The following is a 24,082-nucleotide window of genomic DNA, read 5'->3' as shown; positions in this document are numbered from 1 at the left end:
AATAGATCATTATTGCGTAAGCCTTTGTCTGTAATGGAAGTCAGTGTTCAGCTCAGTGGTCTGTGCTCATTCAGCAGTGAATAATTGTCTGCAACACGAAGACTTCTTACACTTCAGCATAATTGGGACTAATAACACACTGACCTTCTGGCTAAGATGTATTTATGGTGGCTGGTTCTCACTATGCCTGGCCTATGTTTATCAGTCCTCCTGCTGTAAATTTTGGTTTTAAACCTTAAATGTTTGATTTGAAATATCTAATATAGTCATGTAAATGAGGCAGCTGAAGTATTATTCTTACTGTGGTGCTTGAAGTCTCCCTGAAAGAGACCTTAAGAATATTTTTTGTCAAGTTTTTAAATTTTATTTATCCTGCAGCTGAAACTTAATATAATGGATGTTTTAATATACAAATGTAACCCAAATATATAATTTAATTGATGGGGTAGTGTAAATGTTAAGTAGTAAAATCTATTGATGCTTTTTTTCCATGTGATACATCTCTGCCCCTGTGTGAGATTGCTTAATGTACATATTCTGATGAAATTAATGCATGATTACAAATGTTTTTTAAAATATATTGTTTTTGTAGATCTGAGAAGATACACTATAACGTAGCTTATTGATGAGTATTATATTCATGCGTGTAGTAATATTTAGCTTTCTCTGAAAATGTTTATCAGTTTAGCTACAGAAAAAGGACTGTCTTATCTGTGTACTCTTTAAAAGCAAGTGCCCTATTATTTAAGAGAAGTTGAAAGCACATTAATTTTTAAGACACTTCTGACAAATTTACTTGATTTAATAATATGCTGAACGCTTCATGTTTTCTTTGTAGTTTATTTGCTACAATATTTAAAGTCGATTTTCCACCGTCTCGCATTCTTTATGCCAGTTGTGTTCATTTTTCATTTAAATAATCTTTTGAAAGAGGAACACAAAGGAACATTGGTAGCTAATGGAAAATATTTCTTTTGAACACAGTTGTAATTCCACCTAAATATTCAAAGAAAATATCACTTTACTACCCAAGGAAGGAAAAATGTAGGAATTTCAGGATGTAAATAAAGAAACTTGACTGATGTTTAGACTTCAAAAATCTTAGTTTTCTTTTCCAGTATGTGGTAAATATGAATAATCTGTACATGACTGAGCTGTACTTTCATACTTTTGAAGGAGGCCTGGAAGTGGGAACTCCTAAAAGAGATCCTGCAGCTGTAACATCAGTCGGTTGCCCTGTTGACAGGGAAGACATCCATGGCAATAAATATGACATTACCAATACTGCAGCAATGCCCAGTTAGAAAGTCAATGTCAGGTTACTTGGATGTTTTGGTTTGTGATTCTTGAGCTACTTTAAGGATTTTTTGTATCAGAAGGCTGTGACAACTGACTAGAGGACAGAAGCATTCACAATTTGGGGTTTTCTTGCATCATGGTTTTGAACAGTATCCAGCACTTCTTTTGGCTGTGTGCATCGGATTCACACAGCTCTTGGAAGGGACCTTCTTTCCTCACCAGAAATACTGTTTATTTTATTTTGGCTCAAAAATAGGAGTAATTTCACTTGACTGTTGCAGATCACTATCTAAAATAAATTCTGTTCAGAAGTAGTCCAAGGCTAGAAAACAGCTTTACGGTGAGATGTTTAAAGCCTCTGTTTCCTTTCAAGGGTCCAATATCCAATAGGACCTTTTGAGTGTTGAATTTATGAAGTAGATTTGTTGAAGGCTTATGCTTTAGCTAAAAGCTAGAACTTCTATTTCAGTGGGATATGGTGAACAACATTTATCTCTGAGAAAAATTTGTGAGAGTTGGTGTCTCTTGTTCAAAGCGTGTGGTGACTCTGGAATAGACAGACAACACAGGCACTTCCCTGTGTCCTGTTTATCAGCCAGCACGTTCTCCTGTAGTTTGAAGTCTGAAACTTGTAGTTAGTAATTTTTATTCCTTGAATAAAAGCAAAAGAAATGTTGTTGGGCAATTTAAAAAAAAACAAAGTAGCAGCTCTACTTTGCAGCTGTGAATAGAGTAAGTGTCAGATACCTGGTGCCAGTAATCAGAGTGTCTTCCTTGTAGTGAATGCCATTGCTAGATGCTGAAAATTATATTGGAAGTGTATATAGTGAATATATAGTGAATATAGTTCCTCTTTTATATACTTCATGGAAGGTAAGTTACTGAAAGCTAGAGTAGCAGCTGCACGTGTATTCCCACACTGGCACAGATTTGAAGTGAGAAGGTGGACAGAAGATCTTAGGAGTAGAAGGGACTGTTCTGGTCTGCTGTCTGTTTCAGCCCAGGGGAAAAAACAAAAAAAAAGTCTTAATTCCTTTGCTTGAATGTACCTCTCCTTGGGTAGCTGTAGAGAGTCTGACAGCTTGCTGAAACTACTCCCTCAGTGCAGCTACTCTTAAGCACACTGAAGGTCAGTAGGAGTTTACAGGAAGGAATGATAACACAGAGGGTTGTGTCAGAAGGCTGTTGTAGCTGGGATTTCTTTTGTCTGCACTCATTGTCAGCTGCAGATGAGCAGTGTTAAGGTAACAGCTCTGTCTGCACCATCCTTGCTCTAAGCCAGGCATCCTTGCTCCCATGCAGTTCCAGAGCTGTTACTTGCCCTGTGAGGAGCTGCATTTAAGTAGTGCTAAAACTTACTCCTCTTCTAAAACTCAGTCCTGATCCTTCCAGCATGTTTGTTTCTTGATTTTAATCTGAAAAAAGTATTTTCTAATATTTAGCATCATTCAAAATTCTGCAGTGTAAGTATTTTATTTTTTAAGGTGTGGTTCTGGTTTGTTCTTTATGAGTTAAAATACCACCTGTTTCGTAGCTCCTGGGGCTCTTAGTTGAGCCAGAGAATAAAATCAGAGCATTCCCAGGCATTCAGAGGACACAGCCATTCTGATTTGATATTCTGAGAGAATTCTAATAGACTATTAACCCTGGAAGCAGAAAGCTAAAAGATTTGGTTTTACCCTCAAGGTAACTTGATGTTTTCCAATTTAAAATTAATTACACAAATTGTTTTGAGCAGACACAACATATGTGTGGCACAACTTCCATTTACATGTGCACACAGGTGCTGAAATCTGTCATTAAACATTCTCCCGTATCCAATACATTGTATCCAGTATGGTTGTGTCTGTGTTAGCAGCAAATGGAGGATTGTTTCTGTCACTTAGTGGGTGTGCAAAGAAATTTTTCCAGGTCATGCACTGAGGTCTTATGGAGTCCACCTGAATAGACATATATTTATAATGAGAAGGTGTACATTTCTGGGTTTAATATTACTGATCAGTATTTCCCAAATTGGATAGCCATAAAAAGCACTTAAAATCTCTAAAGGAATAAACCTGGGCTTTTGTGCTGAATTGGGAAGGTTAGAGAAATGTCACAAAAGTTTTCTGTATGTCGGTGCATTTGTACTCTGTAAACTTGTATTTATTGCCCAGCCCCTTCCAGGTGTTTGAATGTGTGTTACAGAATAGTAGTAACAATTTCCAGTCAGTGAATGTCACAGAATCTTCAGTGAGAGATCCCCTTCTTGTACCTGGGTGATACAAAATTAATTGGTAATGTGACAATAATTTAGAAAACACAAAATATATTAATTTCTTTTAGACCCTTGTTCATGTTTCAGGGAAACAGACATGAACAAAATTCATGATTTAGGCACAATATCTTGACTTGGGGCTCAGGTGTTGTTGCTTCTATTTTTTTAGTGACTAGTTAACATTAGCAGTCACCCTTATAATGATATGACATGTACTGCCTCCAAGTATGGTGCCTGCCTACTCTGGCCATTAAGGAGGGCTGATTTAATCAGTAATGTGGTCTAGCTTCTGTGACATCCTTTGACATCCTGTGACTGTGGAAGGGAGTCAAATACAGTCCTCCATTCCCCATTCCAGCAAGAACTGTTGTAGAAAAATTTGACAGAAGTTCTTTGGTTGTACTCACACCTGAATTTAAGTCAAGTTTCTGAGTTACTTTATTTAGAAAATGAATATTTTAAAGCTATTAAGGGAATACTTTCAGTGTGTAGTTATATTACTGTCAACAAAAGATGTGATTAAATAAATGGAATGTTGAAGATTTTCGGCTTATGGTTAACACCAGGTAATTAAAAGTAAGCGCTGCAGTGGGAGTACATTATATATCAGCTGTACTCTTTACCTCATTAGCTGGGGTTTTGCATGTTTATGGAGCTAACTTGCAATTAAAAATGCCTTTAACGTATGCTTAACAAGGCCTTTTAGATATTTGGAATGAACTACTACAATTTAATTGAAATTGGTATAGCATAAATACATGTCTTCGTAACGTGTCAGATAAATTTCCATGCCTAACTTGTCACTTTGCATCTTTTCCTCTGATGTAGTCTTTAATGCTGACTATAAGGCCTGACATTTAACTTGTATAAAAGATGGAGGTTCTCTCTTAACTCCACGGAATGTTTTGATTTGTTATATAAATAAAACTTGATTGGCAAGATATACTTAAATTCATGGCTTAGCTGTATTTTTAAGATGTGTGAACATTTGTATGTTTATGCAGATGTATTAGGATGTTTTTTAGCTGTGGTACATCCTTCTTCAATCAGTCTTCTGTTCTGTATTAGAATACCAGTAGTAGAAAACTGCCAAGGCAACCTTCAGTGTAGAGAATTCACCGTAATGTTTTCCTTTTGAATTCTGCAACATCTTTTGTAAATAGTTGTCTGAAGTTTAAATCTTGGGCACACTAAGGTTAAAAGTGTTGGTGGACACTTGTTCTGGTGATCTTCTAACTATGTGCTTTTATTAGGGGTTTTGTGGATGTGGATGAGGTATTAGAGTGGACCATCAAAAAGGGTGAAGTGTCCTTTAGGTTAAGGTGGCCTACAAAAGATGATGGAAAAAGAAAGTAGGGAAGGAATGGAATTTTTGCAGGGCATAGAAGTGTAAGCAATGGATGTATAAACAAGGATCATGGTAGTGTGAGCCTTCACATGCAGTATGATTTACTAACTTTTTGTCTTCACCTAGGAGTGTTGTTGTACCAACGAAGAAATCGAACCTTTCCTCTTCTGCAGCTGCTGTTGGTATTCCTACAAATGCTGTCAGTGTGGTTTCTTCTTTAGATTCAGCCCAAGCCCCAGATTTGTCAGGAGACTCTCCTGGTAAGTAAATGAATTTTTTAAAATGAAACCGCTTAAATACCAGCCCTTCCTCTGTTGCTTCTACTTCCATCACCATTCACTCTAAGTACAAATTTTAAAAAAATTACCAAAGGAGTGTTGTATTTAAGCAAAAAATAACCCAAATTTGTAACAAATGCACATGTTTGAGCAATGTTTGTCTTGATTTCAAGATTTCTTACTGTTTTGGTAAAGCAATCATACTACATTGACCTGTATTTAGTATAAATATGGTGTATTCTAAAGACCATTTTTTATTACAGCTTAATAATGTAAAGTATAAGTTTATTTATAAATTATGGTATGTTTGACCAAGGGTATATGTGTTATTGCTAAGTAGAACTGGAAATTATGTACAAGTGTTTCCAATAGCTTTAGCCTGAGGTCACATTCAGTGTTGATGCTAAACTAATTGCTTTGGACAGTTTTTTTCAGTGGGGACAAAATTGAGTAGGTTGTTTATAAGCAAGTGTTCCTTTGAACCCTTGGTCTCTCCGGTTGTTCTGTGTGAGATAAATTATGTTTAACCTTAAATGCAGTGTCAAAGGCATGCTTTTCTACTTAGCCATGTTGGAGTCACAAGGCTGTGTAGGATCTTTGTGCCCATGATGTTTGATTCAAGACGTAGATGTGATTTGCATCTTAATCAAGGAAATCTCAAGCTATGCCTGATTATTGGGGTTTTTTTTTCAATGTTTGAGTTTCTTACTTCCTGGTTTTTTTTTTTTTTTGGTTCCTGGTGAACTTAAATCCAAACTGCAGAGACTGGGAGAAAAAATGTGGTCTGTTACCATGTCCTCTCATACTCCTGTGTCTGGAAGTTATTTGTTCCCATCTTCAACTGCTCATTCAATTTCCATTACTTGGGAAAATCAAAAAGGTTTTGTTCCAGGCACTCTAAGGGAAAAGAAGAGCTTGAATTGAAATATGGTATGGCCTTACTCTTTGTGCAAGGGAGAATCCATTTTGCCACCAAAATTGCAGGAGGTAGCACTATGCTAGTGTAGGAGTAATGTTTGAAATAGGGGAATTCACTGTATTTTGAAATGTCGCAATTCTTTGGGGAAGATTGGCTCTGAGCAGCTAATGGGTTTTAAAAATGATAAACCTCACCTACATTGAAATAGTTTAAAGTAGTTGCTAATTTGTTAACTTCTGGCTGGTTTACCCAGCTTAGATGTGGGCTTAATTATTACAATTTCTGAAATAAGCATTCACTTGCTTTTAATAAAAACAGATAAACGTTGATTTTCAGATTTAGTCAATCTTTTAAGAACGTATAGAAGAAAAAAAAAAGTGCTCCTGTGCCTGTAGAATGTATGAGAAATCCAGACAATAAACAATACTAATGTCGTTTGTAACTGTGTGACTTCCATCATGTCTGGAAGTTTTGGCAAAAATTGGACATGTAATCTGAACTGATATGCATAAAAAGAAACTAATCGGGATTAAAAATAGACATGTTTAGACTGGCAATATAATTAATTAAAAGAAAAAGTAAAGGGATAAATGAAATCATGCCTTAAACAGATTAAAACATGAGACTGTTTCTTTTTTTCCCCTGTAAAACAATGGCATGGAAACAAAAATTTTGCAGAGTTGGAGTGGTTTACATCTAATATTGCCCATGTAAATTGCACACATTTAAGTTTGAAATCAAATTCTCTGTAAGACCTTAATTTGTTTTTTTATTAGAGGATGGAAGTAGTAATAAGCAACCTTCTTATAAAATGAAAATATAATTCATATCATTTTCCTCTGAGTTCAAATCACATTCTTTCACTAATTTGTATTTTCATGCAGCAGAGAATCAATACATTGCTTTCATTTTTCCAGCTAACATTCATTATAAGTCTGTTTACTTTTGTAATTAAGAAAGAAATTAGTCTTTTTTAAAAAAGTACCGAGATTAGGGGCTTATGTAGTGAATATAAATTCAGGGCTATTTCATGTTTCATATGAAGGCTGTCTGTTAAACATACTACTACATTTAAAAACACATCTCATCTGTTTTTAAAGTGAGTTTTATATACATTTGTTTGATATGTTTTAAAAACTTGTAAAATAAACATACATACATATATAACATAGGTAATATATGATCATAGAATGCTTTATGGTGGAGACTTGAGTAGATTTACTCCTAAACAGAGATGAAAGTGATATGCAGTCATTGAAATATGATTAAAACACAGGTGATAGTGTTCTAATTGCAAAGTGCACATATGCTCAATTTGGGAATATGTTTTGGATCCTCCACCTGCAGATGTGATGTCAGAATTGCTTGGTCAAGGTGGGATTGGTGTTGAAATATCAGTCAGTCTCTGTGGTTCCAGATGCTCCACTGCTGTTTGTGTGTGCTCAGAATTCATCAGGCTCCTTCCCAATAATTTTTCCTAAAGGTTGCATCTTGCCTGTAGCTCAGGGGTTGTGAGCATCTCAGATAATTGATGCCTAAGATGCTCCCAGGCTCATATCACATGGATTGTGGCATATCCTGGCCTACCAAATATAACGTGCTGACAGGTTGGAAAGAGAACCATCCAAGCTCACTCTGTCCCTCTGATATTTTGAAAGAGAGCGAAAACATGTTTTGGCCTCAGACACTCTGGCCTTTTTGCAGAAGTTTCTTCACCTTTACTCATTCAATCTGCAGAGTATTTCCCAACACAAAAAGGCTTTCCTGAACACAGATGTGCCCCTTGTGGTCTGAACTTTCCCATTGGGATGTTGCTGATGGCTGATACTGGGTTTGTTGGTTTGCTGGAATCTTGGAAATGAACAGAGGAGATAAACTTGGTGGCCCATCTTGAGCTAATCATTCAATGCCTACTACAGAGGGTGATATTGAACAAAAGAGCTTAGTGACTAGTAGTAGTCTAAGAAGGAGGAATTCACTGGAGTTGTTTCTTCCTTGGGTTGTCTCACAGGCTGAATGTGAGATGTGACGCAGAGATTTTACACATGCTGTGTTCAGGAAGGGCTACTGCTAAGACAAGACTAATATTTGGACAGGCAGGACTTGGCAGAGCTGCCTGAGCTATTGTGAACATGCCAGCGGGATGCCTGTATTTTTGTTTGTCAGTTAGTTTTCCTTTTAAATATTTCCATTGCAGTCGCAATGTTCTGAAGGGGTGAGAATTTCCAAAATATTTTGCAGTTCGCACTCCCACTGTTTTCTCTGATGCTCTGAGTTTCTCTGTTTGTGTACTTGAAGGATTTCACATGTGTTTTATTAGTGCTTCACTCCAAAGAATGCAGTCTTAAGGCTTTCACTATTCAGTTTCCAAACGGTTGTTCAAATACAATTTTTATGAAGAGGGAGTGTGAAAAGTCTGTGGGAAGCAGGAGTAAATTGTCTCTTGCCCTTACTGATGTTTTGAATGTAGAAAACACAGACAAGTTCCACTCAGTTTCTGTTGCCTGCCTCTTCCCCTTCCTACTTCACATTCTTTGAGTTTCACTTGTTTTGCTTCTGAGCCACACAGAGTTGCCTACGGGATTTTTCTTTCTCTGGGCAAGCCATTCCCAAAGTGCAAATTTGTAAACAAAGCCGTGTGAAAGGCTGAGGTGAAAAAGGAGGTGAATGCTTGGAAGAAACATGAGGATAAACGGTAACAGGAGATTAAAAATGGAATTGTGACTCCTGAATTCTAGTCCAATACATAGTAAAATGTAAATTTTCTGTGACAGTTGGCTTGTTTTGCAAAGATGAATGGTATTCATTGATTTTTATACATAGGTGAAAATGAACTTGAAGTCGTGCAATAAAATAAATTAGCAGGAGACAAGCTAAAGTAAGAAAAATGATCATGAAGTGAGTTACCATCAGTGCAGAGGTTGTTCAAGCAATTCACTGGATTATGGTAATTATTTCAAAGAGAATTTCAACTTAACAGTGACAGTAGTTGAAGGCTAGTTACCAAAGCAGAATGTCACTTGTAAAAATTTGAAATGCTGATGATACGCAATGGAAATGGCTCGATACTGTGTCAGTATAAAAACTTGTTTTAAAGCCACTTCTCTTAAGAGAAGTTTTCACCATTGTTTCATGAAATGTGTTTTGGTTTAGCCTACAGATGTGTTTATGTAACAGATCCCTCATATTAGCTTGTAAAACCTTGCATTGTAGTCTTGCATTGTGCACTTCCAGCCCCGGAAGTGTATTTTTGAATGAGCTCATTATTTTACTAGATATCTCTTCTACAAAGGACACTGGTATATTTATGTAGGGTAGGTTTGTTGTACAAAATTAAGAGGTATGATTATTTAATTCAATTCTGGCTTGGTGGGTTTTTTTTTTGTTTTTTTTGTGTTTTTATTTTACCTCATCTCCATCCTCACAAAGTATATCATCATACTGCTCATGCATTGCCAAGTGCACTTTGTAAGTGTACATGCAAAAGCATAAGGATCTTGCACAAGGAGTTTTTTAACAATATTTTATTGCTCGAGACACTATTTGTTTAGACCCTTGGAGACCTTGAATAAACAATAAGGTTTCACTGTAAGGGTGCTAGACAGATGATCTATTTGCATTTTCTTTTATGTTCTTGCAAATGTCTGTAAAACTGTCAGTTTGAAGGAGCCAGTTTATCAGTGAGAGGATAAGGAAGAGATAAGTCAGTTTAGTTCCACATGTTTGAAGTAGCTACTGCACTTACCCACATGTGTGTTGTGGATGAAAATATGCTACTGAAGTATTTCCATCTTTTTCACTAAAAGCAGAAAAAAAGGAGAATAAAAAGCCAACTCTGAGTTAAAGAAAGTAAAAAATATACTTTAACAAACCAAAATCTGCACGCAAAAATCACTATGCATAATCCCATTGAAAAAAACCTGAAATTCTCAGCTGCGATAAATCTGAGATTCACCCCTTTTAGTGAAATAGATCTCAGTTTGGAATGTGGATTTAGGTGTTGATAAGCATGAAGAAATTCAGACTATAAATATCCTTATGTAATCTTCAAAAAGAATATCAGTTTATATAGGTGCCTGTCTTATGCTTTGTTAAATTCAAATTGTCAATGATTCTTCTTTTAATGTCTGTATTTAAAAGTTGATATTTACTTAGAATTTCATAGAGTTTTACGTTTATACCTAATATGTTTTGTGCAGCTTGTCTTTATTTCTAGAAGAAAAAATAAGCATGTCCTGTGTTGTCAGGGATTTCCTTTACCTCCCACCCAAACTATTTTTACCAGTTTTGTTGAAAAAACGGAAAACCAAAAAAACACCAACCCATCCCAAAAAAAAAAACCCAACAACAAAAAAGCCAAGTTACCCTAGACTGAGTGTATGTTTATTAGCCTCATGATGGTTATTATGCCCTCTTACTGTCCTTGCAGATGTTTCCCTTGATTTTTTTCCCCTGATTTTTCCTTCAGTTATTTTGCTGATGGCCTAAATATTGTGCAGAATTATTTTCATTTCACTTAATTTTAAAACTCATGCTGCTGTGCTGCATTGTTAAGTCTCATTTTATCCTAGTGAAGTGATCCTTTTTTTAACAGTGTGGGATTTTAGTTGTGTATACTATTGACTTTATAACCATACCCAATAAGCAGTGGATCACAGAAATCTGGTCACAGATTTTAGATGTGGTAGAAAGCACGTGAGCATTTCTCTATCAAGACATTCTGCTTGTGCAATCTGTGTGTTGAGGGGACTTTCTTATTTTGAAGGCTTTTGAAGGCTATTTCAGTGTGGTACTGCGTTGGACTACCCAGATCAATGTGCTGATTTCCCCTTATGACAGTGTGTGTTGTAAATCCACTTCTGGGCATGTGGGCTTCAGAGTACTTTTAAGTCAGAGGGACTTGTTAAATGAGAATAGGGGTGTTGGGCTTTGGGAAGAAAGCTGGGTACTCTAGTCAAATGGTTTAAATATAACGTTTTTCATGACAAATGGCTTAGTTGTTTTAAACTCTTGATCAAAACAAGAGAAAAAAAAGAAAGAAAAGTTGGTAGCTTTTAAGTATCTGACAAACAACCAGAGAATCATGTGGCTTTGTTTGGTTTTTCTGTGCAGGAGGCTCTGTTCTAATTTTCTGCGCATCATTTGACAGCTTTTCCTTTGGGAATATCCAAAATACTTTTTGATGGTTTGACTGTGGAAAACTAGTTGTTAAAAAACATGGAATATTGAAAACATTTACAAAATCTTGCCATCACCATTGAAACTTTCAGGAATATATATTTGATGAGCCTTTGTTAGATAAATTATTTAGGATACAGTGCCCAGAAGGTTCACATTTTGCTTTGCTTTTTGCTAACACTTTGTTCACCACTTTCTTACCCCTCATTCTGTATAGCCCACTCACTTTCCCTCTGATTCTATCAACCCCATAAGGCAGTCAGCATAAGGGCTTCAGGTTGAATTTATGAAAAGCATGAATGAATCACAATCATGAAGATATCCTGTCTCTGAAGAAAGCAAAAGAAATGACAGCAAAAGTTTTCATGGCTTTGATATTATAGTTTATGTTCTTAGTTTCTGTGCTGCCTTTGAAACAAGTTTAGAGAAAACTACCTTCTGTGGATAGAAAACCAAAAAAACCCTCACCCACCACAAACCCTTGATGTTTCTTGGAGGAAGCTCTGTGTGCCAGAGTTTTGGAGCAGAAGTTTGAAATTTGACAGGATTTCAATAAATTCACTATCTGTCTTTGCCATCTCGTCAAATCTGTTTCACTTCAGTCAAGTTGAAAAATCTATGAAAATTTGCAGTTGACACATTTTGGTAGATAGTTTCAAGATCTCAGCAGTTGATTTGTAGAGAGGCTGCATTTAACTGAATTAACTAACTCCATTGTAGGTGGGACCATCAGGAATTTTTCTATAGTTACAGTTCTAAGAAGGGTCACATCTTTGCTGAGGTAGATGTGAGAACTGAAATGATTAAACTCTCCTCTTTCATGCTTTTTTCCTTTTTTTTTTTTTTCCCTCCCCTCCTTTCCAGCAGCTTAAGAATCTGAAACTGGCGAGGTGAGAGGAAAGAGAATAGGACAGGGTCTTGGGGTGGAAAGAGATAGGATTGCAGATGGACTAGAAGCACTCATGCTCCTGGGAAATGCACAGAAACCTGTCTGCTAAGATTCATTCCTCTCTATAGCTTGGAATGCAGTGTAAGATTTGTGAGTCACCATTCCTGTCCTGGCAGAAAATATCTGTGAAGTCTCTGGCTGTCTTGCTTGCCCCCTGTTCATCATTGCTAATACCAATCCATACTGCAGTATGGAGGTTGTATTTCTCTTTGTATACTGAACAGCAGAATTTAATATTTACAGATTCCTCCTGTGCTGATGAGAGCCATGTAGTGTCAATTTGACATAACACAACTGTTTTTTTTTTTTCCATAAGTGTAGGATACATAAATGACCCAGTCTTCCCTATCAACCTTTGAATAATTGATGTGGCAAAGTTAATAACTCATAAATGAGGTTATACCACTGCCATCATGCTAATGACACTGGCAGTGCAATGGAAAATTTTATCATAGCTGTCTCTGTCAGAGTCCTAGTGTTGCAAATATTTAAGCCAGGCTGTTGAAAATACCCACTCATTGTTTTCTGCATGATTTTGATGCAAGTATATATTTTAATTTTAGACAAAAACATTAAGTGTTTCTGTTCAAGTTACTTGAAATTAGATGAACACTTCCACTAACTAAAATAGATGGCTTTAAAACATGACCATTTGGCTATTATATATATATATATTAGCACATAACAGGAATATTAAAGGTGTAAGGTCTTGTTTGTATTCATGGTTAGGGTTGTAATTGTTACTAAATTTATTCAGAGAGGATCATGGCTTATAAAACCAGAAGGGATCACTGCAGCCTAGTCTGACTTCCTTCACAAAACAAACTGTAATGCTTCCCTGAATTACTTTCTGTTTGTGTTAAAGCAACATTTAAAAAGCTTGCCCTAACATACCTGGTAAGTATGGATGCAAGTAAACATAGGACTCTTACTGAAAAAAATGTTTGTGGTACAAAGAGGTGAAAGGCTTTCACCTAGTCCTCACACAACACTTGAAAACCATGTTTTCTCAGACTCGAGCTCAAGGCTTTAGTTTCTTGTCCGCTTTTCTAATCTTTGGGATGTTTTCTTATATAATTTGTTTAATATTACTTTCTCTTGTAGGAAGGGGATCATCTAATTCAAAATTGCCATCTGTTCCTACAGTTTCTTCAGTGCCTGAGGATTCTGCCTCCAATATGAGGTAACTTCTCCAGTTGATCTGAACAGCTGTGCTGTAGCTCTTGTTATTGATATTACAATTGATATTCTGATACCACATAACTAAGGAATGTTCCTTTGCTGATTTTTTTCAATAAATAACAAAGGTTTTGGAAAATATTGAGTGGTGGATTATTAATTCCTTCTTATACATGTACATCACTTAAACATTGTCAAAACCTGTATTTCTTTTTACAAAATTTCAGTAACTTCCTTCTTTTATTGCTAATCATATATATCTCTCTACTAGTATTACAGATAGGCTTGAGCATGCTTTGGAAAAAGCTGCCCCACTTCTGAGAGAGATTTTTGTGGATTTTGCTCCCTTTCTTTCTCGGACTCTTTTGGGCAGCCATGGGCAGGAGTTGCTGATAGAAGGTACAAGTAAGTTTCCATTTAAAAAAGGGGGGGTGTTGTGTGCATTGTTTTGCCTTGGAGACTCAAAATTTCTTTTATTTAGAAGCTTTGTTCTTGCCTTCCCAAGCAGTGCTGTCCACTGGATTTCACTGCCTCCTGTTCCTTCTGTCTTGAGCTCTCTGAGGTCATTGTCACTGCCTCCTCATCTTTGCCATCTCTGCCACCTCTTTGTGTCCATCTCATTGTTTCCTGTGTCTCATGGGACCAGCTGCAGTTGTCTCTTCCTCAGTTTTCCAGCTCTCCTGGCCATTTGCCCCATAGAAGTTAATGTACAAAACATGCTTTGTGAGCTTTAAAAGAAATTTTGGTGTCAGGGTCAACACTTTGATAGAAAGTAGAGTATATAGTGTAGAAAGTTGGGTACAAAGACCTGACAGTTCTTCTGGGATGTTGTAACAAAAGGTTTCTTGGGGACTATGTCAGTGGAGCATGTTCTGATCTATCTCTTGCACAAGAGTCTGCTTCTGGCTTTTGGGTTTCTAATGGGAAGGGAGCCATACAGGTAAGAGGAATACATTGTCAGTACAGAGAAGAATTCTCTGGTATATCTGGGAAGATGAAGATTCAAGTGCACCTCAGTGATCATTGCTCTTCCTGCTGGAAGATTGGCATGAAATGGTAGAGATTGAGATGATGAAGCTTTCTGTCTACTGGTGGGTTTCTCTCTGCTAAAAAATGAGGCTCAGTTCTTGCATGCAGACATTAATGTTCTCAATTTAAAAATTGAGAGTGCGTATTGGAGCACTGTGAATTTAGCAGGGGAACACAAATTTTTCAGTTTTCTCAGAATTTGGCTATATCATATAAATTGCTTTGTCCACTGATTTTTAGAGTGAAATTTTAGGGTTTTGTCCAGTCGAAGAAGTGACAAGAAGAGCTTATTGCAGCTTCCAGTGATAAGCATTCATGATAGAATCTCCTGATTGCTCAACTTGAGCTAATCGCTCACACATGAGCTGTATTTGCACTAACAGATCTAGTTGCTTTCTAGGGAATTAAAGTTCTTTTAAAAGCATTTTTGAAACTGCTTGTTTCTTGGATTAGGACAGTCATCCTGTTTATAGTGCTGAATATGAACATTGACAGAAGCACAACTAGAGTATCAAACACTACTAAGTGTTTTACTGAAAACTGCTGATACCAAAATTGAGACTCCGTTAAAATCCACAAATTAAAGTTATTTAGTTTAGGAGTTTAGCTTGCTTACCATTTGAGGTAGAAAGAAATGGAAGGAAGAAGTGTATGAATTGCTTTAGTGAGATAAAGAGACAGGATTCTACCTTGGTTTATGCATGTGGGCATCATTTTAGCTGATAAACTTTTTAATGGAAGCTGCTGCCTTGTAAACAAATTTATTTCATTCATTTAATAAGAAAAAACGGAAAAGCATTTTTTCTTAAAGCTTTATTTTCTAGGCAAGTAAATATCCCATTTTAGTTACATTTTTTCTTCTCTGAAGATAAAAAATAATCTGGTTCAAAGTATTTTGGCTGTGGTGTAGTAATATACATGGGTAGATGAGTACTTCATGAATTGGATGACTGTAAAAAGATCAGAATAATCATTGGGAGTGTATGAACTGTCTGGACAAAAACAAACACATGAAACCAATTTTTGGGCCTAACCCAAGTTGCAGACCAAGCCCAAAATAAAATGTGAATACAAATAATAATAGTCAAATTAGTTTATAAACAACTGAAAATATATAATAGGTTACTGCTTGCACTTCTGCTTAGGTTTAGTGTGGGGTTAAGGGTCAAAGTACTAATAAGAGTGTTTGGGATGTCTGCTGCCATGAAACAAAATGGAAACTTGATTGATAGCTGGGGGCTGAAAGGAGAAGGCGCAATGGAGAAAGCAGAGGTCATAAAGCCATTTCCCTTCTCTGCATATATAATGACCCAATCCTTGGAGAAAGAGCAAAGTGTAGATACAGTGGATTAATATAACATATGTTAACCACACTTCTGATCATTTTGACATACAAACGTTTATGAAACTGTGAATAAGAGGCGGTGAGAATTGCTGTTAGCTGCTTCTTTAAGATGGAATGCATGGAGTTTATGATTTCCTCTCACATATGTACTTTTATTTTGTGCTGATAAAGTACAAAACGGAACTGGAAGTACTATGAAAATTTCAATTTTCTTTTGTTTGTCAGAATGCGTCTAATCTCTTGCACTTCAAAGCAATTTGTGTTAATAGCTGGTGCCATTTAAGCATGCATTTATGTATCTCTTTTTTCCCCTTTTGTAGGTCTTGTGTGCATGAAGTCCAGCAGTTCAGTTGTGGAGCTGGTGATGCTCCTTTGCTCTCAGGTGAGGTTTAAGCAACAATGTCTGAAATTGCTGTGTTTGAACACAGTGGAAATTATAGTTAAAATTTTACTTTAAATTTTACTTTTAATTTAAGTTCATGCGTAATAGGCAAAAAAATAATTTACAAGGCCTTTTGATTAAAAACAACTCATAGTAATGGTGTCCATTCAAGTGGGATTTTGTTACCTTGCTGTTGAGCATTTACATAACCTTGAAGATGGTGTGCTTACGTAATTCAATGCTGTCATTTTTGCAAGATAAAACAGGATCAATAAAATATTAAAATTAAAGAAACAGATTGATTTCTGCATCTTGACATGCTGAATCCTCTGGGATAAATAGAATTTTTTCTTTTGTGTAGAGGTTATGAAATAAGTGATAAATACTTTTGAAACCCTGTCATTCCTGATTGATTGACAAGTACTAAGCTTTTGAGAAAAATTTAAGAAAGCAACTCTGGCTGTCATCAGTTTGGGAAATTCTATATTCCTAAAGGCAAAGCAATTTTAGATACTTAAAAACCTGAGAATTGCCTGTTCCTGTGTTTCAAAAAGAGACAGATCCTAAGGAACTTTCTTAAAATTATATGTGCTGTATTAATTGGATTTTTTTGGTGTTTCTTGCTTTTTTTTTTTTAATTAAATGGAAGACTGTTTTTATTGAGCCTTTCTTTTGGTGCCTTAAAATTATACCTTTCTGGTAGTAAATTCCCCTACTTAAAACTTTAAAATAGCCTTTTTTAATGGGAATGGTATTGGTCTAGAGGTCAAGGGTTCTGACCCATTTCAAAACCTTTGACCTTCATTTACAACCCCTATGGTTTGCTTGCCTGACGAATAAGGATAATGCAAAATTAATGTTTCTTCACATCGATTTATTCGTTTTAGTGCCTATATTGCCAAATTTATTTAGAGTGTGCTGATAGACATTTCATGAATACAAATGAAAGAATCATAGAAGGTGTGAAAAATCGATAGTCTACATTGTCAATAAAGTGCAATAACAACAATTACTTCTGGAGATTACACCTAATAGATTTTACAATGAACTAGTGAAGAGTAGTTATGTTTTCTAGTGAGGTTATTATTAATGAATGTAACCAGAACTTTGCTCATCTAGTTTCCCATCTTTCTCAGGAAATACAGTATCATTTTACCCTGAAAGGAATTTAATATTCCTTACGGAACTTTTGGAATTTAGAGGTTGTTATTTTACATATGGCAATACTGGAAGTGAACATTGTTCACAACTTCTAGAATATGAACTTGCAGCTGATTTAAATTAGAAAAGAATCTTTGCTACCAAGAAATCCATATAACAAATTTTACCATTCATTCAGGAATGTGTTAAAGTAAAAACTAATCTGAGTATTAAATGTGTGTCTGGCAGCTTGGTATTACCATTTTTAAAAATTAGTTTTTGGTATCTCTGCTGCTTGTATCAATAATTAGTGCTTGACCTTTCCCTTTTTTTTGGTGGGTAATCTAATCTTTCTTAAAATCATGTTGTGCTCTGTACTGTACGTCACTTGTTTGGTTTTGGGAAGTGGAAAGGATAAGGAATAAATGACGTGCTCTAATGCATCTATTTGTCATATGTGTCACAATGCCACTTAATGCTAATCTAATCAAATTGAAGCTATCGTGATTGCTTAGCAGTGCAAGTTGCACAGACTGAGGTTGTTCTGTGTGGAATAGTAGAAATAAACCAATAAAGTCACAAAGACCTCAAAGCCTTTTTAAAGTTACATAGCAGCTGTAATTTTTGGCAGAATATGAAAAATGATGTGAGAAATGAATCTAAAATTAGCTCCAGATGTATACAGATTGTTCTGGGGTGATAATTACATTTTTCACTTTGAATTTTCCTAATTCAAAGAGGTCAGCATGGCAATCACAGAAGTGATTTATTTTGTTAAGAAGTGAACTGTCTTTTGCTACATGAAAGCTTGAGAGATATGAAATTGAATTTCAAGCCGACATTTTACAGATACTGGGAGGAGATGGGGTTGAGCTTGATTGATTTTTTCTTTTTTTTTTTTTCTTCTTTTTATTCTCTTTTTTCCCCCCGTAAGATAGGGTGGGAAATGAAGTGATATCCTTTTGCTAAAATTTTAATTAATTTTTAAGAGGAGATGGAGAGGATGCAGTGCCAAAGATCAAAAGATCAGGTCAAAAAACAGTTTTTAATCACATAAATAATGTGGCATAGTTACAAAGTAAGTATCTGCAAATTTGATTTAAAACTTCGCAAATTTGTAAGCCATCGTTTTATGAAATTGAAAGATTGCTCTGATTAATCTTTGGTGTTTTTTATGATAACCTCTTCTTAAAATTCATTTTAAACATTGTAGATATGATGTAAGTACTTGGATTGTTTTTTTGAAGCACCTGACATTTTTTTGATGTTCATTTAGATCTGTGGCTGAATTATGTTTTTTCTTCCTCAGAAGTGTAAAATAGAATAATATCTACAATTTTTTCATAAAATTGTGAAAACAAAGCTTTTTACTAGGTGAAGTAATTAAAAAAAAAAATTCAAGAGGTACCATTCTCTGAAAATGTTTGTGACACCTGGGTAATTTCTTTTCTCGTTTAAAATTCATATATTTGTGTATATGGAGAAAGACCCTTATTTTGTGCTTTTGTGTTTGCATGTTGATATATTGCTTTCTTTTTAACACAAGGTGAAAAGAGAAACAGGTGGTTTGAGATACAGACAAAAGGTTTTTTCTAAGACAAAAACAGTTGTGTTTTTTGATAGACACACTACATTTTGAGACATGCCTCTGTGTGTGTACTTACATTTCTATAAATCTATCAAAACATAAAGAATTCTTCATTTAATATTACTGCAAAGTGTTCCTGCTTATTTGACATTAATATCATTTTTGAAGGAATCGACGTTGCATTCAAGGCCACTTTATAAAAGCGTTGTGTTGCTCATCCTAATTCAGTCTGACACACATTCCAATAACACTACCTCCCTTCTAGGGTTTAAAACTAAATTTATGGCTGAGCATTGTGAAGTGCATCATTTAAAAATGGTTTCAACCCAAAACATCTAATAAATAAATAATGTGTATGGCTACTCAGTAGCAGACTTTCCAGACTAGAAATCATTCCATCGGATACTCAACAGTCCACTATCGGAGAGGGCTGTCAGATAAATCTTATAGTAGCTGCATTCATGTCCTGTAAATCACATGTTATTGTCTGAGCCTTCTGCCAGGTCATCTATTCTTTTCCCATTTATCAGAAATGCATACAGTACAGAGAACCTCGAAGCACCATCTCGTCTGGCCTGGCATCCTGTCGGGGTAATTAAACCAGCCAAAAGAGAGAAGTTCTCTTTCTGTTCTCCTGCCTAAATGAGTGGCATCAGGATATTTGAGGTGCTCACATGCAGTTGTGAGACAAGACTTCTGTGTGGGGAAACTAGTGTCACCCCTGAAGAAAGCATTTTCATCTAAAAGGGTTCCCTCTCTGTGCCTAAAACTCAGAGGGGCATGGATGAATTGAGTGTATATCCATAAAGTATAAATGCTACTCTGCTTCTTTTCACTTGCCAGATATTTTCTTGAAATACATGACTGAGTAAGAAAAACTGTGGTGTTCCCTACTCTCTCATGAACAGATTACAAATATTTATCTCTTGCTCAAGTGCATGGAGCATTTGTCTGATTATTATAGCTCCTAGGTGAAAAGGTAAGCAATAGGTGACATGGGTTCCATAATTTTCCTTGATGCCTTTGTATTCACAATTTCTGGCACTTGAAAGATGCTGCTTTCTGTAGTAAATCAACTGAATCATCAGTGGAGTATGTGTTAGAGAAATAATTAGGTGGCTCTTCTCAGAGTCATCTTTGACTTAAGAGCATTTTTCTACTAAATTGAAATGTTCTAGACTACAAAATAAACCTCCGCTAACTGACTCAAACACTGTTCAGCTCTTGGATAATTTTCTATAATTGATGGAATGCCATTCAACCTATGTAAAAGGTTACAACTAAAAATCAGTGAATACTGCAGCAACTTTTCTAACCCCTCCACCACCACTGCCTACACATGCACCTCATGTACTTGTTCAAGGTATTCTGATCCTTGGTTCCTCCTTCCTCTATCCAGTGTTTTTTCAAAAGGACTAAAGGCACATTCTTGATAGCTGATGGCGCATGTAAATCCAAGACCAACATTTCAATACATTTAGTCTCTAGATATTTTATCTTCTGGAAATACTAATGATATATTGCAATATAATTACATATCCATAGCTATTAGATGTATATTGGATCATGATAAAGCATATCTTTCTTGGGGAAATGGAAGAATAAACCCTAATACTCCAAATATTTTTGTGTGCAGAGATAGCATCTCCTCATATGGCCCAATGCAATCTAATTATGGTTGAACATATCATGTGCAGCTCTGACAGGTTTTGGAGGTTTATGTGTGCATTTTGAAAATGCAGCAGAGGCCGATTAGTAGTATTAAAACAGAAAAAAATTACACTGTGAAAATTAGTCTTACTGTCTCTAAAGGAAAACTTCAGGACTTCAGCTCTCTTTTTTCTTTTTTCTTGTCTAACTTAGTTGTCATTGATTAAGTGGTGAAATTTTTGCCAAAGATATTTCTTTAGCATGATATCTCATATGCTGCTAAATCCCTTTGCTGGCAGATTCGGTTGCTCATATAGATGTCAGTATACATCTCTTGCATGGGCAGCATCTTGGTCATCTCATCTCTCTTACTTTGGTAAGAAATCTTAATTGAGCAGTATGAACATATTTCCTGCACCCATACAAACAATATGATACCATTATTTTCCCTAAGGGAGAGCAATAGGATGGTAGTTACGATTAGGATTTTTTCACACCCTCCTTTCTCTTCTACCCCATTGCTTAAATGTTTGTGGAATACACTAGGATCTTCAGGTTTTGTGAGTATCCTATGCTCAGAAAAAGAGCTTTGTATCAATTATCCAAGTTCATTACCTCAGGAATGGGTTTCTGCAGTGTGTTCTAAAATGTGGCATGCCTTTGAATTGCTTGGAGATTTTAGTTGACGTAGAAGATGGCAAGTTTTCAGTGTTGGTTGAGAGAACACATTATGCTGATGCTCTGTGATCTGCACTGGTTCCTAATTCACTTTAAAGTGCAATTTGATGTGATGGATAACTATAGCGATTGCTATGAAGTTTTAATTGAATTGAGTATAGGTTATCTAAAGACCAATGTCACTACGATACCATGGCAGCTGAACTCAACAGATTCATCAAAACTCTTTAGCAATATCCTGGTTTACATATGAAAAGAATAAATGCTGTTTGAATACTTTCTATATGCACCAAGTATTATATGATGACATTTCAATCACAATATTGTTCTTCCATCTAATAATTTTGTTATAACAGCTGAAAATAAGTTTAAAAAGGATTTGATAATCCTGTAGATATGTGATTTAAACAAATGTATATGATTTGGCATAAAGGGTGGACTTTGTAGAGATTTTGTGAAGTGTAAGATTATTTTCCATCAACTGTAATACATGCTCTAATTTCCTTTTAAAAGCCATTTAGAAGATATCAGGAGTGGAAAGGTTTTCCTTTTATACAGTGTGAACTTCTGCCAATAGGATCTTTGTCTGTATCAAAGATTAATGTAGCTGTACTTGAGTTTAAAAAAAAATCCGCTTCAGTGATAGATTGCTTTCATGATAAAATGGTTAGAAACATAACTTTATCAGGCAAATGAAAATGATTTAGATCTTAACACACATAAATCGAAAGAGAACCTACCGAAGTCTAAATTGAGAAGCTCAGGGGAAGATTTTGCATGAATCGCACCTGTAAGTGTTTTTCCTGTGCCTTATATTGCTGACTTTCCTGGAAATGTTGTGCCAGAAACTTTATAGTACACTTTTTTTTTTTTTTTTCCTTTCCTTGTGCTCTTTTGAAGAATTTGAAGATTGGAAGAATATTTCCTAGCCTAGCTTTTTGTACAGATGAAGTGGCTGTGGAAGGGCGAATATTCAAGATAATATCGCTCTGCTGTGGATTATTTAGACTCTTAAGCTGTTTCGGTCGCTTCATACCAAGTGGATCCAGGCACATTATTAAAACTGTGTAAATCTTAATATTTGAAAACATGGAATTACCCAGCACCTTATTAATTGTTATGTGAGGAGCAGTAGGGACATTCCTAGTACAGTTTAGTAACAAATACTACATGGCTCTTGTAATTGGAACACAAAATGGAAGATGCTTATCCTGATTTTCTTTAGGATGCTGCTGGATGGAGAGAGGTTGGGAAATATCTTTTCATCTTTATGTACAGTGCTACTTCTGATACTTTCAGTGAAGATATTTTAAATTATGAACTGTTTTCTTCTCAAAAATTATTTTCATTCTTTTTCCCCTGCAATGCATATTTTAATCTACAATGGCATAGTTTTGCAGGAGGGAGACTGTGGTCAGAGCCAGGGAGAGGCAAAGGTAGATCCCACAGTAGCCAGTGGCCATGCTATCAAAGTACTCTACTGGGACAGAAGAGATTTAAGTTCAATTAATATTTCATGTGAAAGGTATTATCACCAGGTAGAATAATCTGTCTGAAAAGTTTCAATGTATCCTTGCAAAGTAGCTAATAGTCCAGAGCTTAAGGGCATTCACCAGTCATGTGGAAGAGTCCAGTTTTGAAAGAAATTAAGCTCTCTCTGTCTGTAAAAGCAATGTTGTGATTAATCTGTGTTGTCCTTGATTGCTGTTTCCTTCTTTTGTTGTGATACATGAGGACATCAGTTCTCTTCTGTAAGGTCTCGGGGATAAACTTTAGGACTTCTGCATTCTCTTGAATTGCAAGACACTTGATATAAGCACAGTGGGCTGTTTGGCTAGTGGTCAGTAGGATTAACTCTGGAGAATGTGAGTGAAAGTCCTGGAAGGTGTGGGAGGGCACTGGCTGTGGAATCCAGGCTCCTTAAATGTTGTCCTTTGGTGCTTGGATTTTAGATAATGTCTTGTCAGTAGGTTTCCTTCTAACAAAACAGAGAGTTACCTTAGCAAATCTGTCTAGATCACCTGGGTTCTCCCTTACACTGATATATCTGGGGTTTTGTGCTTAGTATAATTTCCTTCCTTCCTGATTAGGAGTTTTTCTTCCATCTCTGAAACCTGAGGATTTCAGTTTGGGTGCTGGAAAGGTATATTGACAACTTTCATTTTGGAATATGTCACAGAACAGAGTACTTGGAATAATTACAAATGGATTACATGTGCTGTGGATATTTTGCTGCTTGCTTCATTGAACTATGTTATACATTCAAAGTGTTTGAAACTGAAGATCAGATTGGTAGATAACTGACTGAAGTGCAAATCTGATAAGATTGAAATAAATGGAAACAGCTGGGAAAACCTTTCCTTTGAACTGGAGTATGTTGAAATTACATTTAAATTAGCTGCATATATATTTTTTTTCCTTTGACTTAAACAGTATGTAGATTTTTTCTCTCCAGAACTAGATTATTGTAATATATTGTGTGAAACCCCAAGATAATGTAAAATTTGTCTGTTGGAACTTCATCCCTACTTTGATTTCTGTTGCTTTCTAAATTGTTTGAAAGTTTAATTGCCTATAATTGCCTGTTGAGTTCCGTGGGATTGCTTGGAGAGCACCCTAACATGTTGAAGTTGGATTTTCTTTCAAGCTCCTATGCTTCTTAATAATCACTAAGGTCCACTCTTCACTGTGCTTAAGATCTGTGTGAGCTCTCTCTTTCCTCTTAAATGTGTTTGCTGTCTTCAGGAATAGAGTTCTTTTCTGTTAGTATGGCTTATAGATGGGCCATTTAAAATGTCTGTGTCCACCACTGGCTAAGTTTTAAAAAACATTAATTGTGATAGACTCATGCAAGAAACAATAT

The 24,082-nt window shown here is 35.8% G+C and overlaps 1 protein-coding gene across 3 annotated transcripts in view; it reads left to right on the top strand.

The window, feature by feature from the left end:
* LRBA (LPS responsive beige-like anchor protein) overlaps positions 1-24,082 on the top strand; it is a 365,208-nt gene that overhangs the window by 84,356 nt on the left and 256,770 nt on the right. For 2 of the 3 annotated variants that reach the window (XM_085058224.1, XM_085058222.1), the window contains exons 30-33: positions 5,031-5,164; positions 13,333-13,411; positions 13,679-13,812; positions 16,102-16,163. In XM_085058224.1, the coding sequence (XP_084914350.1) occupies positions 5,031-5,164; positions 13,333-13,411; positions 13,679-13,812; positions 16,102-16,163 (409 nt within the window). The remainder of the gene's footprint in view (positions 1-5,030; positions 5,165-13,332; positions 13,412-13,678; positions 13,813-16,101; positions 16,164-24,082) is intronic. The other variant, XM_085058223.1, reaches the window with a different exon arrangement.

Source organism: Lichenostomus cassidix, chromosome 4 (assembly GCF_008360975.1).
Source record: "Lichenostomus cassidix isolate B80296 chromosome 4, HeHo_3.0, whole genome shotgun sequence".
Classification (NCBI taxonomy): domain Eukaryota; kingdom Metazoa; phylum Chordata; class Aves; order Passeriformes; family Meliphagidae; genus Lichenostomus; species Lichenostomus cassidix.
This window is presented reverse-complemented; position numbering and strand designations above follow the sequence as displayed.